The 17357-nt window shown below is 44.0% G+C and overlaps 1 protein-coding gene across 13 annotated transcripts in view; it reads right to left on the bottom strand.

Moving 5' to 3' along the window:
- IKZF4 (IKAROS family zinc finger 4) overlaps positions 1-17357 on the bottom strand; it is a 93533-nt gene that overhangs the window by 14642 nt on the left and 61534 nt on the right. For 7 of the 13 annotated variants that reach the window (XR_014153300.1, XR_014153301.1, XM_081849730.1 and 4 more), the window contains exons 6-9: positions 12679-12828; positions 10874-11044; positions 8572-9271; positions 15-86 (exon numbers count right to left, since the gene is read on the bottom strand). Coding sequence is in view for 11 of the 13 variants with exons in the window: in XM_081849730.1 (XP_081705856.1) it covers positions 44-86; positions 8572-9271; positions 10874-11044; positions 12679-12828 (1064 nt within the window). In the remaining 2 variants the exon portion in view is untranslated. Of the gene's footprint in view, positions 1-14; positions 87-110; positions 342-2548; positions 2669-2807; positions 9272-10873; positions 11045-12678; positions 12829-17357 lie in introns of those variants that run through there. The other 6 variants (XM_081849723.1, XM_081849722.1, XM_081849726.1 and 3 more) reach the window with 4 other exon arrangements.

Genomic DNA, 17357 nt, shown 5'->3' with positions numbered 1-17357 from the left:
GAGTTTGTACTCACACGTGGCAGTTGTAAACCGTGTGTCTCACTCATATTAGGCATCTTGGGAACCTCTGTTCCTTTTTCAGTGTCCTGAGGTAAAGAAACAGATTATCTTGCTGATGTGGTTTGAAGGCAGTGACATAGAAATACGGTAGTTTGAAGTGTTTGGATTTTTTTTAAAAAAAACAAAAAACACCACTCCATCCAAGTATGTTTTTACAGCTTCTTTCTTCGTTAATTAGGTAGTAGCGCTCTTCATAGTCAGTGTTAGGGATGTAATTGATTACTTCCAGAGATTTTCTTCCTCAACACTAGTGCATCACATAGGGAACCTGTGGCCTTGACCTAACTGAACGTGAATGGGGAGAAGGAATAAAAGATAAAAAGTGGGAAGCAGAGAGAGAGAGAGATTCTTCCTTTGCTGCATCTATTAAAACGTAAGTTTGCTTAATTCTGAGAACTTGATTGTTTGCCTTGTCTTGGGCGTTCAAGAACAGGCTCACAAGAGGGTGGGCAGCCATGGAAGCGTCCCCCAACTATAGGATGGAGGATTCACAGAAGGGATAGCTTGAAAGGCTTTTTGCCCAGTTTTAACAGGATACTTAATTTAAAGAATTTGGTCTATTAGGATAAGCTCCAAATTGCACATAACTTCTCCGTTGGAGGGTATTTGGATGTTTTGAGCATTAGTTCTTTTTCAAGTCTGTTTTCCCTTCCAGAAAAACAACAACACAGCTTTTCTTTCTTCACTTAAGGAAAATGCCACCTAGGCTAGAAAGTCATTGGGAAGCTACAATATGCAACTACCATAGGGAGTTGGAAAGAGGGCTACCTCTGTCAAGACTCCTAAGTTGGGGGTGGAAATGGACTTGCACCCTACTTCCTTTGAAGTGGTCTAAGATGTGTGAATTCTAAGATGGGCTCTATTTCAGTATCCCACACCCCTGTGACCCTTAATGCCTCATGCATTTTTCTGACCACGGTTAGAGTAGTACCAGTTTGGCTGTCAGTCACACCCAGCACTTGGGTTTTCAGCCACTGCCTGAACTGCTACTGTATCAGACACCTGAGTTGGAAACCCAGCCAGATGGGTGGGGTATAAATAAAATTTAATAATAATAATAATAATAATAATAATAATAATATTTCTGTACTCAGTCCTGTGCAAATACTTACAGGACTCAGCTACATTAGTAAAAACAAATTATAAATGCGTTATAATACTAGTTGATGCTGTAGAGCTGAAATTGGAACTCTATGAAATTTACCATCGTGAGCTTTAAAACGTCCCCCCCTCCCCCGAGAATTTGTATTTATAGCTGTGTAGATGCAGCCACAGTCGTGTTTGCGGAGAGCATGACATTGCATCTCAAGGTCACTTTGAGTTCACCTTTCTGAAATCAGGTGACAGATATAATAACAGCGACAGCATAAAAAAAGTTAACAAACATGAAGATTAGCAGCTCAGTTTTCAGTGCTGGCTCTCGCTCTATTTAATGGGACAAGCAGAAGGATCCTATGGAAGAGCCTATAAATATAGTGGTGCCTCACAAGACGAAAATAATTCGTTCCGCGAGTCTCTTCGTCTTGCGGTTTTTTCGTCTTGCAAAGCATCCCGATTAGCGGATTAGCGCTATTAGCGGCTTAGAAAAAGGGGGGGAAGTGAAAAAACTCGCAAGACTCGCAAGACGTTTTCGTCTTGCGAAGCAAGCCCATAGGGAAATTCGTCTTGCGAAGCGCCTCGACAAACGGAAAACCCTTTCGTCTAGCGGGTTTTCCGTCTTGCGAGGCACTCGTCTTGCGGGGCACCACTGTATAGGTATTTGCTTATACACTACCCTTGTTTCTGTCCAACCATAGACTGGCAAGTTGGACTAGCATATATGCTTTAGGTCCTAAAACAGGGGTTGGCAACCTAAGGCCCACAGGGGTTGTTTAACCAGTCCACGAGCCGCCCCCGAACCGAGCCACTCGCTTCTGTTGTGCCGGAAATGGCGTCTGCGCAGACACCAAAAATCACGGGCGTGCGCGCGATCCAGCCCATGGAGGGATCTCCACTGAAGTGAACTGGCCCAGGTGAGGTAAACCTTGCCAACCCATGTCCTAAAACTTATGAAAATGTCTCTATTTGAAGCAGAATTCCTCCATAAAGGAAACTGCAATGCTAATAATAATAATAATAAAAAAATTTATTTATACCCCGCCCTCCCCAGCCAAGGCCGGGCTCAGGGCGGCTAACAACCAATAATAAAAACAAGTTGAATGAATACAACTTAAAAACAATTTTAAAATACAACATTAAAACACAGCCTCATCACAGCAGGAGAAAGGAAAAAAGAAAGAGGGGATCAAATTGGCTCCAAGCCAAATGCCAGGTGGAACAACTCTGTCTTATGGGCCCTGCGGAAAGAAATCAGATCCTGCAGGGCCCTGGTCTCATGAGACAGAGCGTTCCACCAGGCCGGAGCCAGTGTTGAGAAGGCCCTGCCTCTGGTTGAAGCTAATCTAACTTCCTTAGGGCCTGGGACCTTTAGGGTGTTGCTATATATGGACCTTAAGGTCCTCTGTGGGGCATACTGGGAGAGGCGGTCCCGTCGGTACGAGGGTCCTAGGCCGTCTTTGCAGGTAGCAGAAATGCATACATGTATCTTCATGAGCACATCCGTTCATTTCTGATGAAATGAAAGGGGGGGGGTTGTGCATGTGTGAATTAATCAATCAGCATGGCTTTGTAACGGGGTGCTGATCTAAGAATGGGGAACCAGCACAAAACTGGCAATAATCCAGTTAGGAAAACAAGAGACCAGGCTGTTAAATTACTCATGTTTATTTATAACAGACCTTCAGCCAGTACAGTACAAAACTTAACAGTAGTATAATCTCCATTACACAAATATGTACTTACAATATATTACAGATACAAAAAAGCTTTTGCAGTAAGAGGTTTTTCTTTTATTTAAAAGTGAGTTTAACCCCACCAAAAAAAAAAAGGGGGGGGGAGTGCGACACCAGCAAATCCAATAACAATATACAAATGAAAGCTTGTTAGAAAGAAGAGAAGAATATTGTAGCGGGTTGGGGATATTGCACATCTTTTTGTTCTTCATACATCTGGTTAAAAAATATATAATATTTACACAAGTTAGAGACCTGGAGTTTTACAAAATTTCCAAGATTTGTTTTTTAGGCTCTTCATACAGGTGAAAGCAAAAATAAAACAGAACACTGGTTTTCTTAGAAATTTTAGAGCTTTGTTTCTCTAAAAACAAAACCTGTTTCCATTTTCACAAAAGGGGAGAAGCAGGAGGTAAGTTGTGAAGTCTGAAACAGGATTCTTGCTCCCTGATTCATCACAGAAACAGGTTTAAGAGAGATTCGTACCATTCCACAGTGCAGTAAATATAGTTCAACAGTGATGAGCTGGAGGTCTTCATTTAGCTCAAGAACTACCCAATATTTCTGATTTTTTTAAAACAAACCAAAAGAAAACCAAAGAGTTCCTGCAGAGAGCAGTTCTATTCCCACTAAAAACAGGAAGAAAAAGTCTGAACGTGGGCTTTGTATGGAGGCACAAAGGGATATCTTTACTTTTTACAAATAGAAATCAACAGTAACAAATGACCCTTTAGGTGCTTCAATTTACCAGTGTGGCATTAATTGATGCCAAGCACCCAAGGGCCATCTTTGGCTTTCAAGAAGTCGGTACCCAACTATGAAAGCCGATTTTCCTATTAATTTTTTGTTGTTGTTCTTGTCAAAGAATCACACTTGTATCTGGAAAAAACAACAACCTGTAAAAATATCTAACAAGAAAGACTGCACTAACGTATTTCCTTCCCAATGTTATATGTCAAGAAGTCCATACATGCCCCCACTTCTTGACAAATGTATCAAGTTGACAAGCATAGCTAGTCGGATTATGTTTTACAGTTTTCACAGCAATATTAGTCTCTGCATTGGAAAAAAAAGAAAGATGCATCTTCCCAGAATTTGGTCTAGGGGAGCTGGAAAGAACTCTAATCTCACATGGAAAAGATGAGAGCATTGAGGATCACTTCTAGAACTGGAAGAATAGATTATTTTAGGGAAACAAACTCCACATTCTTAGCAACTTTCCCTACGGTGGTGTTTCAGATGCTTTGTACTGTAACTCGCCTTCAGCCCAAACCAAGATGGCTGTGGCTGATGGGGAGTTGTAGCCCCCAAAAACATATGGAAAGGCGCCCGGTTGTGTAACAGCTGCTTTGGGGTGTGTTTCCCCCAAGCTCTATTTTACAGATTGAGATTTATTTAAGTGCCTAGCATGAACTATGCAGCTGATCTACTAAGTGGGGGAAAAGCAGATACAAATTTTGCTCTCTGCTTTATTTCCACTCCTGCTTAAAAGACTGGTCACATAATCAAACAAACAAACTACACGCATAAGATTTTGCCTATGTCTGGGGAATAAGTGATCTCTTTCAATAGTTGGAGGACTTCGTAAATACCAACTTTTGTTTCACCTCGATCGATGGACCAAATAGTGCTTGCCAATTAAATATAGTGTTGCAAAACACACTGGGAGAAAAGCCTTCAACCCTGCATGTGTGCCACAACAAGAGGTCCAGACAGCCTCATGTACCTAGAGGAAAGTGCTCTTTGTCAGATCCTACAAGAGAATCTTCCTATAAATGGAAATGATTCCTGCAAACACCATTCTAGGCCTAGATTCATACTGGGGTGGTGAGGGAGGAACAAAAACATGCACACATTGAGTTTAGGAGTTTGCTTCTCTCATTACTGCTATACACACAGGTCTGCCTGGATCAGAAGATGTGCAAACATCTCAACTCAGAGATTTAATTCTATAACATTTGTGGTTCACACGACAAATGTTTTAGATCTTTCTCTGAACGCATTTATGTGAAAAGCTAGTTAGCTTTCACAGGATGAATCCTATAAGCAAGATGCAAGAATCATCTAAAATACTGGCATGTTAGGCGGTTCATGGGGAAAAATGTTGGAAACGCATTCTGGAAGAAGCTTTTTTTTTACTTGCTTATATACACAAAATGGGCCAAAACAGTGACTCAATGACAGGTAAATGTCTTTAAAAGTTGGAAATCAGCTTTGAGGTTTTTTATTAAATGTAATAAATGTGCATTAGATTTCCAACATCCTGCTTTCACAAGTCTTTAGATAAGCCTTTCCTGAGAACCCAAATGTGTGTTTTAAAAAATAGCTAAGAAGCAGCTTTAAGATATGCTCTTACAGATTTCCAGGGGCACAAATGGAACACCTTGAGTTCATTCATTCAACACAATTATCTTATCAAACTGCTTGTGTTAATCTGACTCAAACCTTCATGTTTGCAAGATATGTAGTGGACAAATCCTAACTTTTAAAGCAGTATGAAGTCAAAACATTCAAAAATACAATGTATAATGGCTGGATCATAAGATGTCTTCCAGTCACATGAGAAACCCCGTAACAATTCCCAGTACAGAAGTGTCATCCCCAGAATCACCACTGGGCAGTTTCATTCAAATAATATAATTTAATGAGCATCCAAGTCTTGGGAATTATTGAGGGGGGAACTATGCCTTCTGAACTGATTCTTCGGTTTAACAATCACAAAAAGTGCTGAATACTGTACACCAATAGGAGATATGAGTGCTTTAAAAAAATCAAAATCCTTTATCCAAGGGGCCTAAGGAATAACAGGGAGGGAGGGGAAAGTACAATCCTCATTGAAAAGACAGGAAGTGGACTCTCAAGTCCCTTTAGCAATTTGGCAAAGTCTCCCAGCAGGTTCCATTCGTATTGCACAATAGTAATCTTAATGACAAGAATTTTAATATTCTATTCCCTCTGCTTGAAGCCACAAAATACACATCTGCCGGAACCAGCTCAAAATGCCTTCTGAACCTGTAAGATACAATTCGTATGCTGAACCCAAGTGACAAGGCAGAAGGGGAAAGTGACTTTGTACCAGAAAAGTTAAGAGCTTTAGAAAGTGTGGCAGAACAGTGAAGTGCAACTATCTGAAGGAAGGTTCTCACCTTCCCATCTTCTAGAGGAATCCCCCGGAATATCTCATTTGTCAAGGCCTTTCCAGTTAAGCAAATCTGTCTGGCCTTGCAAGGGGTGGCGACAGCTCGGAAAATTTAGCATTTCACATCTCAAAAAAGCAGTCTAATAACAAAAGGGCAAAACCGAACAAAACGTTGCAACTTGAGGTGTTTCTATAAGTAGAAAAAGAACAGCCTTTGGTTTATCCCACAAGGAAGCAGTTTGCTGAGCTGCTGTTGAGCAAGTTATTTTTTATGCATCATGGGCATTTATCTAAAACCACAAGCCTTCTCCCCTTGCTGTGTCCTAAGACTAGAGATACAATTTTACCCTTACCTCCCATCTCTTTCTGTCAGGCAAGGTGCTTCTAGCAGGTCAAGGTGCTGAGACGAAGGACAACACCTTGCAGAAAGGCAAACTTCCCATGTTATGCTGTCTCATCCCCCAAGCCTTTACATTTGGCAACTACACTCTTAAAAGCAAGGATAAACAGAATTTCTGCTTGGGCTGGTAGGAATGACTGCATAAGCCTGACGTGGAGTAACAAATCCTGCCTACAGTCCACTAACAGAAACGCATCTTCAACCAAACTACAGAATTAGAGGTTTCAGCCCTTCGTGGTGATCAAGGCTTTTAAGACACTAAAGTACACAAAGCAAGGTTTTTCGGCGGGATCTGCATTGCAGAACACCAATGGCCCTCTTTGGCACCACTGATCACGTACCTGTGAGAAAATGGGAGACTCTGGCTACTGTGTAGATATTGGGCAGACAGGTTACTGGAAGTTACTCTACACGATTTTGTCCATGCCACTGTGTGCTTTCATGTAGCTTTACAAGACAAGGACCTTCCACCTTCACGGCTGCTGCTGTCAAGAGTTTGCTAATGGAGTCCAAAAAAACCCCATATGCTTTCTGAACACGGATCACTAAGGTTTTTGACTGATCTGTGCAAAAACAAGGCAGCCCTTCCTGCTGGGAAAAGAGTCAAACCCCAAGCTACTTTGTGATAACCAATTCCTGGGCAACTGACTGGAGAGAGGCAGAAGTCAGGCACCAAAACAGCAGCAAGAAGTGACAAGGCTTCAGCACCCGACTCTAGTAGTTGCAAGGGAGGTTACTAAAAGCCACAGAGGCTTTTGCTATCTTGTTTCCTGCCTTCCACTGAAAGTCCCTTGATTATGTCTCCTAGGAATCACATCCAACAGGGTCATATTTATTTATTCACCCTACGGAAGTTGCATGCTTTTGGAGAGAGAAGTCGGTGACATACACTCACCTAAGGGTTGAGGCTCACACCTTCTAAAACTTCCACTAAAAAAAAAAAAAAAAAAGACTCTTTAAGAGCCGGCAGAAGGAAGCTCAGAGGACGTTAGCTCAAGCAACCCTCCTGATGAGAAGGTCACGCTGAACAACACGGACACCAAGCACATCCTTTTGAAGGAGAGCATCCCAGATTCTTAACAGCTAGGATGCAGAACATGCCCTTTAACCAGGCAATGCCAAGGTTCCTTCCTTGTATCCTGGGGGGGGGGGGGGGAAAGCATTTGCTTTCCTAATGCTGATCTTCAATTGAGCTTGCAAAAGCAGCACCCTGGCAAACGTCGTACACAAACGCTTGCCACCTTCCTTCAGACTAGTTGGCGCTGCAGCTCCTTCATTTTCACCAGATGCAGAATTCGCCACCTTTTCTGTGCCCCAAAAGAAGAGACACAAAGCTGTCATAAAGCAGAAGCATAGAGGTATAGAGTTCGCGGGACCACAGAGTTCCTAGTAGGATACCTTCCTATGCTGTGTTTCACAGACACCCCAAAAAGAGGGAACACGCGGTTCTTCCCGACATCACCATCTAAGTGTAACTCAAATCGTGGCTTTCCTAGCCCCTTTGAAAGGGCGAAGTTCTACAAGAGTATATTAGCACCTGATCTGAGGTTCTTAATGTCTAACATGGTGGCTTGACAAGAGATACCTGAACTGAAATTCACCAAAAGAAGCCCAAATAAACTTTGAATGGAGGAGGAAGGAGGGACAGACAGACATGAAAGACACTAATATCTTGCTGATGTGTACCAGAGGTGTGTGTCGTGTCCCTCAAAATGGAGGAAGCCCCTGGCAAAATGACATAAAGAAAAGGCTTACATGACAACAAAATAGAGAAATGAAATTAATAAATAACAACTATGAGTGGAAGAGAATCAAAAGCACAAGAGAACTTTAAAATCAATAAACAGTATTTAAATAACACAGCGTAGAAAAGGCAAATGTTATGAGCTCCTCCCCATCTCAAGTTTGTTGGATTTTTTTTTTTAAGTTAGGGTTTTTATTTTATTTTTTTAGAACATTTCTCTTTTTTAGCCAAAGTCAGTGCAACGGAGTACAAAAGAAATGAACGGCTCCATACCCGACGAGGATGGGGCACGAGAGATGGGGAGGGAGATTTGGGGAGGTGGGGAGAGAGGGGAGAGAGAGTTTAGGACTAGCCGACTTTATGCTCCCCTCTCACTATGTGGGAGGAGAACTCGTACCGGTCTTGGCTGTGATAGCCGCAGATGTTGCATTCGAAAGGGTCTCTGAAGCCGTGGCAGCCCATGTGGATAGTGAACATGACGTGGTCCAGGAACAAGATTCGGCAGTGCTCGCATTTGAAGGCTTTTATCTGTTCCCCTTCATCATTCACCACACGCAGGGCTTCTTTGGCTGAGCTGGGAGTTGACCGAGTAGTGGTGGGAATGATGCCCTCTTGTACTTTCGGGTCCTCTTTGGCGTAGGCCGGACTCTGCCGGCTGCTGGTGCAGTTCCCAATGACGGACAGCAGCGGCTGCTGTGAGCCCCTCTCCTCGTGGATGCTCTCAGTGTCTGTGGAATCCTGGCAGCCGTTGCTAGGTGACACCATGCTGGGCTCCCGAGATGCCCGGTACACAATCTGCGTCCCGTCGGGAAGGTCCTCGTGGCCTTCCGCAGCTTCCCGGCTTCCTGCTATTTCCAGCCTGCCCGGGAGGGGCTGAATCTGCGTGTAGACGGAACTGATGACGGGGGTGATCTCGGAGATGCAGTTGGTCGGCGGGATTCTGAGAGGGCGCAAGTGTTCTGCTCCCATGAAGGACAGGGATCCGCCAAAGCTCGTGTCCATGGGATGGTGGGCCGCCACCATCTCCACGTCCTTCTCGAAGCCGGAGCTGACGTCAAATGCCATGTCGGAGAGGCCAAACCGCATCTGCTTCTCTCCTAAGGCAAAGGATGAGAGGTATCAAAAGACAAGTTTCCTCTACAGTCAATACGATGAGCCTGTTAGGGAGTCAAATAAGAGCACAGCACAGGGACAAAAAACCTTGCAAAGAAATCTCTGGATGCAGCTATTGCCGCACATGCAGGGCATTAATCTCTTGCCCCTGCCAATTCTTGTACAACCTGAGCAACTGGTTCTCATTGGTCATAAAGAGCCAGAGATCCTTCCTTCAAAAGAACCAGAGGGTTTAAAAAGCTGAGCAGCTCCTGTAGTTGGGGGAGGGGTCCCTCTACTATCGGGGTCCAGATTGGGTCTTCTATATCACCAGGAAGCTAACCATCCTTGCTGTCTACTCATAAACAGACTAGAAATATTATATCGTAGGGGCTGGGACTGGGATTAGTCCAGTTTCAGGCCCACAGTGCTCTCTGGCTTATTTTGTATTCTGATCTTACCGTCTGCCAATTTCCCCCCACCTTTTATTTCTAATAAGGTTTCACAATTTAACCGTGTGTGCAATTGCCAACCACAGGATTCTAGAACTCCCACGTGTCTGGACAACTGGAATTTACATTGCCGGAAGTTTAGGATCAGACATGTAAGAGACTAGCATGTCCTTCCGAGCTCTGGGAGAGACTCAGGCAACGTTGGCTGCCTTTACATTCTACGGAAGTTATAAGGGAGTGGTCTGGAAAATACAAGGAGTGTTGGTCTCAGGGTTCCTGGTCATAAGGAAGTTGAGGGGGGTCTGCCTGGGAAATGAACAACCTTTCTTTGATCTCCAAGCTTGGATAAAGCAGCTGAAAGCAAGGCTTGCTTTCCTCAGCAAGTTGTGTGCTGGCTGAATGGAAAAGTGTAGGGTGTGCTGGCTAAGCCTGTTTAAAAAGGAATGGGCTTTCGTGCTTTCCTGTTTCCCTCTGGTCTGCAAGAGGGTGCTGGAAGCAACTACCGGATTCAAAGAGCTGGTAGCACTGCAGGGCTGTTGTGCAACAGCTGGGCAAGGAAGTGGATGCATGAGGCTTTCCTCTTCTCCGCAGCACATAGATCTGAGTCTGCACTTGACTGGAGGCAAGGAATACTTCATGTAAGAAGCAGGGGGAAGGCTCAATTGGAACTTGCTTCTTGAGTTTGTGACTCCATTTTGCACCTATTAGTTGTTTATTACTACTACTACTACTACTACTATTAGACTTGTCAGTGACGTGTTACCTGAAGGTCTCTAACTTACAACACATTCAATAACATGAATACAATTAAATTATACCATGAAAAAAGAAGAAAACAACTCCCACAACAGCCAAATTAATCTAGTGTGTCTACCACCTTGTAGTTTAGTTCTGGGCCAGACTTGAAGCCAAATCCCACTAACGGCAGCTATTCCAGAGAGCATAACTGGCTGTCAATCCCAGTCTAGTGGTAGCTGCCATCTTGCTACTTGCTGAGAGATGCCCTACCCAACCACCTTTTGTTTTTGCAATCCAGCATGGATGATAAAAGCTGGCGGGGCTGTGAATGCAAGATCTGATGGCCCACAGGGAAACACCCAAGACAATAAATAACACAACTGTCGGTGGTCAACAGCGCCGTTGTCCTGCCACTACCTTTAGTCCACTTCCAGGAATCCAGGGGAAGCTCCTTACCCACAAATTTCTGAGGTGTGGAGCGTTTTCGTTTGGTGATGCTGTTTGCCAGTCGGTCAATGAAGGTCGGCCGGTCGGCTGAGGAGTGAAGCATGGAGTCCGGCACCATCTCCAAGTCTCGCATCTCGTCACCTGGCAAGGAAACAAAAGCAGGTGTGACGTTTGGCTCCCTAGAGCGTTTCTGCCTCAACCTTTGGAAGGCCTATATTGTGAAAACAGTAGACGCTAATGGTTCAGTGATTTGCCGAGGAAGGAAAAGTCACACAGCAAAATCGGCAAGGATGGAACAGACTCCCAATGCTAAATTTAGTCCGTCCAATTTAGATCCTGTTCCCCAGGTCCATGATAACAACAACTTTATTATTTGTAGCCCACCTACTATTACAACAACAACTTTATTATTTGTAGCCCACCTACTATTACAACAACAACTTTATTATTTGTAGCCCACCTACTATTACAACAACAACTTTATTATTTGTAGCCCACCTATCTGACTAGGCTGCCCCAGCCACTCTGGGCGGCTTCCAACCTATATAAAAACATAATAAAACATTACACGTTAAAAAACTCCCCTATACAGTGGTGCCCCGCAAGACGAACGCCTCAGAAGACGAAAAACTCACAAGACGAAGGAGTTTTTCGTTTTCTTAGCCGCTTCGCAAGACGCATCTCCCTATGGGCTTGTTTCGCAAAACGAAGCTTGCCCCGCAAGCTCCGGGGATAGCGGGGAAGCGCAGCGTGTCTTCCCCGCTGTCCCCAGACCTCTTTTGAAGCAAGGGGCAGCGGGGAGAAGATTGCTTCTCCCCGTTGCCTGCCCCGCAATCTCTGGCGACAGGTCCGGGGACAGAGGGGAAGGTGCGCACCTTCCCCTCTGTCCCCGGAGATTGCGGGGCAGGCAACGGGGAGAAGCAATCTTCTCCCCGCCGCCCCTTGCTTTAAACAGATCCGGGGACGGAGGGGAAGGCACGCGCCTTCCCCTCTGTCCCCGGACGGTCTCCATAGGAACGCATTGATTGATTTTCAATGCATTCCTATGGGAAACCGTGCTTCACAAGACGAAAAACTTGCAAGAAGAAAAAACTTGCGGAACGAATTAATTTCGTCTTGTGAGGCACCACTGTACAGGGCTGTCTTCAGATGTCTTCTAAAGGTTATATAGTTACTCATCTCCTTGACATCTGATGGGAGGGCGTTCCACAGCGGGTGCTACTACCGAGAAGTCCCCCTGCCTAATTCCCTCTACCTTCACTTCTCACAATGAGGGAACTGCCAGAAGGTCCTCAGAGCTGGATCTCAGTGACCAGCCTGATCACTGAACCCATTTAGACTCTGTCCTTCAAGGCCATGGTTTCTCTGACTACCAGGCCCTACATGTTCTAAACACTAAACCCAAATTTTCACCCGGGCTAGATATGGGATTCTAGCCCTCATTACCTAACTAGTGCCTGCTGCTGAAACAGATGGCAGGATGCCTTGTGATAAGTGATTCATAAATGAAGCAAATTATAATGATGATGACAACAGTAACTAAATCTGCTTTTAGATGGAAATTCCATGCAGTGGAGGGGAACCACCTCAAAGAGGAAGTACCAGCTAGGGAAGGCATTTTGCATTGCAGAAAACAATTTGGACTGTTCCACCCACATAGACCCTGCTAGCCGGTTTGGATACTTGCAAAAATTGCTGTGCGTAAAGCCATCCTAAGTGACCGACAGCACTGCCCCTCAAGCTCGCCTGTCCCAGCCTGGCAGGTCCAGACTTACCTTGCTGGCCAGCCAGCGACTGTGGTTCAGTGTTAAGACTCTGCAGGTAGTTGTGGCAGCGTTCCTTGTGCTCTTCCAACGTGCTTTGCTGCTTGTAGCTGCGGCCGCAATAATTACATTTGTAGGGCTTTCCGACGGTGGGGGAGGAGACTGAAATGGAAAGGGAAACGTAAAAGGGTCCAGTAATAAAACTCACATCTTTCTCAAACCACCACAGCAACCTTTGGGTCAGCAAGAACCAGCAAGCACCGACAGCCTGCCTGCAGCTGTAGGAATGAAAGGAGACAGGCACCAAAAAAAAAAACCAGCCACCAAATTCGCAAACGGTTCAGTTGTCTGTCTTTGCAACTGTGCCTGCCTTGAGACGCTAAAGGAAAAGGGGCATCTTTCAGATGATCTCCTGCTGAAAGAAGTCCTCCTCTCTCCAATCGCCATTTCTATGATCATCGCTGCCAAGATCAAATATATGTGGGTCCCCCCCCCCAGTTTTCTGGTAAGGGACTCAGATCAGATCTGAACATCCTCATTAGGCCCTAGTCACTGAAGGCACTCCAAAATGGGAGCTTTACGACAGTAATTCAAAGACGACTGATATAACTGCCCTCATTCTGTTCTTCCCCCTTTAAATATCTGAATGTTACTATTTAGGGAGTAAAGGGGCTTTAGCGGAGCATCAGGAGTCCTCACTGATGGATCAATTGGAAATCATTGCTAAAAGAAGTGTTGCCCCCCACCCCCGAAAAAAAAAGCAAAGAGGAAGTGATTGTCAGAGTCTGAATTAGAAGCCAGACAAGTGCCTGATTTCTATAATGAAATAAGTTAATGGCGAGATTGTTATATGCACAGAGATGGAAAGATATAATCTGACCCACTACAGAGGAATGGCTGATAAAACTATTGGACTTGGCTAAGATGGCAAAGTTAATGTGTTTAATTAGAGAAAAATAATTACTGAAATTTATTAAGGATTGGAAACTTCCTATGGGCTTTTTGCATGAAAGAGAAAATGAACATGTAATATTTGGATTTGAAGATTGAAAAAAATACTCGTCAGTAGAATGGCTGGATGTTAATGAGTGAATACTATATTTAGCTGCAGGACAGAGAATTGGAAGTCTTTTTATCTTTCCTTATCCTTTTCTCTTTTGCTTTCTCTTCATTTTTCTTTTCTTTTTTTCTGCCTCTGTTGTTTTTTAGATTAAGTATCTGTTTGATTTCAATATATTATAAAAAGATATGAATATATATATATATATATATTATATATCTTTATATATATTTTATAACAGGTATGAATTTTTGTATATTTTTGAGTATCAATAAATATATTAACAAGAAAACACCTGGAAACCACCTCTAATCTTGGTGATTGTAGTATTCAGTGGTGAAGGGAAAATAAAGACATTTATAACAATAGAAATATATATTAATTTTTTTAAAAAAATATGTCCAGTAGCACCTTAGAGACCAAGTTTGGTCTTGGTATGAGCTTTGCATGCACACGAAAGCTCATACCAAGAAGAAACTTAGTTGGTCTCTAAGGTGCTACTGGACAATTTTTTAATTTTTAAAATATATTTCTACTGCATCAGACTACGTGAATTTATAACAATGTATCACTGAATATACTCAAGCTAGCTACTTTTCTTCTTCACATCGTGTACTCTGAAAACCATGTTGCAGAGCTAAATCTTCATGAATGCTTTAACAAGGCAGACTTGTATGTTTCTTTTAGGCTTGGAGCAAGCTAGCAAATTTAATTAATTTATACGCTGCCTTTCTATAAGACATTGCCAAAGCAGTTATTTTGCTTAACGTTCTCCTGGTGCGTGAGCCTTCTTTGCCAATTGACAAACACACATTTGCAGTAATGTCAAAATCTATACTAGCTGTAATACCTTTATTAGACTAATCAAAATGCCACAAAAACAGCGTACAAGTTTTTGATTCTATTGCTCTTGTTGGTTTAATAAAGGTTTTGCCCTGATATGAATTTTGGATTTTCTTCCTATGGGCCAAGAGGGCTGCTTTTAGTTTTCTCTTTGCAATGCTGTTTATCTTTTCATGGACTCCCCACTCCAGCCAGATGACAATTTGTGAAATTGTAGCAGCCACCAGCTAGCATTCACAGCACCCATGCAACACAGCTGCAACAGCTCTGGTACATGAAGCCACTAGCGGGCAACATTTTGTGCAATTGAAAAAAAAAACCCCAATTTGGTGAAATGGAGCAATGTTTCAGCCTTTGGCAAGTTTCCCCAAGAAGAAAAGTCTGGGCAACAGGCAGTACCTACTTGCTGGAAATTCTTCACGTTGAACCCCTGCACATAAGCAATAAAACTTTTTGGAAGGCTGGCATGTTATACAGTAGTAATAATAAAATAATAACAATTCATTATTTATACCCCACCCATCTGGTAAGGTTTCCCCAACCACTCTGGGGGGCTCCAGACAGAATATTAAAAACACGATAAGACACCAAACATTAAAAACTTCCCTAAACAGGGCTGCCTTCATATGTCTTCTAAAAGTCAGATAGTTGTTTATTTCCTGATGGGAGGGCGTTCCACAGGGTGGGTGCCACTACCGAGAAGGCCCTCTGCCTGGTTCCCTGTAACCTCACTTCTCGCAGTGAGGGAACCACCAGAAGGCCCTCGGAGCTGGACCTCAGTGTCCGGGCTGAACAATGGGGGTGGAGACACTCCTTCAGGTATACTGGGCCGCGGCCATTTAGGTCTTTAAAGGTCAGCACTAACACTTTGTGTCAGGGACGCGGGTGGCGTTGTGGGTTAAACCACAGAGCCTAGGACTTGCCGATCAGAAGGTCAGCAGTTTGAATCCCCACGGTGGGGTGAGCTCCCATTGCTCGGTCCCTGTTCCTGCCAACCTAGCAGTTCGAAAGCACGTCAAAGTGCAAGTAGATAAATAGGTACCACTCCAGCGGGAAGGTAAACGGCGTTTCCGTGCGCTGCTCTGGTTCACCAGAAGCGGCTTAGTCATGCTGGCCACATGACCCGGAAGCTGTACGTCCGCTCCCTCGGCCAATAAAGAGAGATGAGCGCCACAACCTCAGAGTTGTCCGTGATTGGACCGAATGGTCAGAGGTCCCTTCACCTTTACCGTAACACTTTGTGAGAGACCAGCATGGATCTGAATTTACACACAGAGAAACGGAATCATCAAGGTGAAGAAATGGCACAAAAGAGGCAGAATTCAGAACTCTTGAAAGTTCCCTGTCCATGCAACATATTTGGGAAAGGCTGAAGCGCAATGGTAGGGCATCTGTTTTAAATGCAGAAGTTTCCAGCTTCTCCAGGTAAGGACTGGGAATGTCCCCACTCTCTGAAGTTCTGGAGAGCCACTACCAGCCAGTGGAGACAGTGGAGTCTCAGCTGATGAGTTTGATCTGGCTTAGTTCCCAATTACCTATGAAGTGACAGATCTCAAAACTAATACAGTGGTACCTTGGGGTTAGCTGGTTACCTTGGGTTATTTCTGGGTTAGCTGAGCCTGTAACCTGAAGCGTATGTAACCTGAAGCGTATGTAACCCGAGGTACCACTGTACAGCACATCCTTAGGCTCTTCAGAGTAAATGGTGGTGGTGGTGAAATAAAACAGCTCATGGTTTTTACAACATACTGGCTGATATCGCAGTCCTTCAGCCCAGCCCCAGGTGCAAGAAGATCATGGATCGGGGGGGGGGGGGAGGGAGGGAGGGGCGAAGGAAAGAGAAAGAGACCCAGAACCATGAAAACTAGCAGCCTGATGAAAAACAAAACAAAACAAAACACTTCTGGGAAGTGGCTAGAAAAGCAAAAGGTTCACCAAATAAAGGAAAAAGAGGCTGGCGGGAGGAGGGTGGAATAATAATAATAATAATAATAAATTTTTATTTATATCCCGCCCTCCCCAGCCGAAGCCGGGCTCAGGGCGGCTAACAACAATCAACAATCAAAAGACGTCTCACAGAGCCTGTGCAATGTCAAATGCAATTGTGAAGATCAATAGCCCTACACAATGCACTGAGAATGAAAGGGGGGGGGGTAACGTTCTGCCTCTTGACTCAACCGAGACAAACAGAGAAACTGAACTAGGAAAGTTTTTAGGAATGGAGATGTCCTTTTGGAACTCCCTGCCATTTTATATAACGTAAGGGACCTTCTCTATTGCCCTTTTGACATTCCTCTTTCAACAAGCCTTCTAAGTGAAATTCTTAAGCCAGCTGGTGTCTGTCAGAAACTGAACTGAATTGTGTGCTACTGAAAAAGTAATTTCTGGAATGGCTTAGTGCCTTTCTAATTCCAAACTGAGGAGTCATGATCAGGGGTCTTCAATCCAATTTGCCATACTCACAATGGCTAGTGTTCCGCTGCCTTCTCTTCAGCAGAACGAGGAGCAGCCTTCCTGGATATATAACCTTATTCTCATTCTGTGCTTCTGAGACACATAGAGCACACGGGAAGCACAGTACAATTCCAGGAATAATCCCACCTAGAGGAGGAAGTTGTGTGTGTGTGTGTGTGTAAGAAAATTAATGGATGCAGTGGTGCAATTAGGTAATTCTTGTATCTGGACTTAACAGGGTCCAAGTGCGATAAGCCAGCTCTGCAGAGTTTGGGAGCCCTCCTGTTCATTCTGCAAAGTGGGCTTCTGGGCTTCTGCCACAAGTCAACCGTAC

This window comes from Podarcis erhardii (assembly GCF_964252035.2).
Source record: "Podarcis erhardii genome assembly, chromosome: 2".
In the NCBI taxonomy this organism is placed as follows: Eukaryota; Metazoa; Chordata; class Lepidosauria; order Squamata; family Lacertidae; genus Podarcis; species Podarcis erhardii.
Note: the sequence above shows the minus strand (reverse complement) of the source record. Positions and strands in the feature narration are given on the sequence as shown.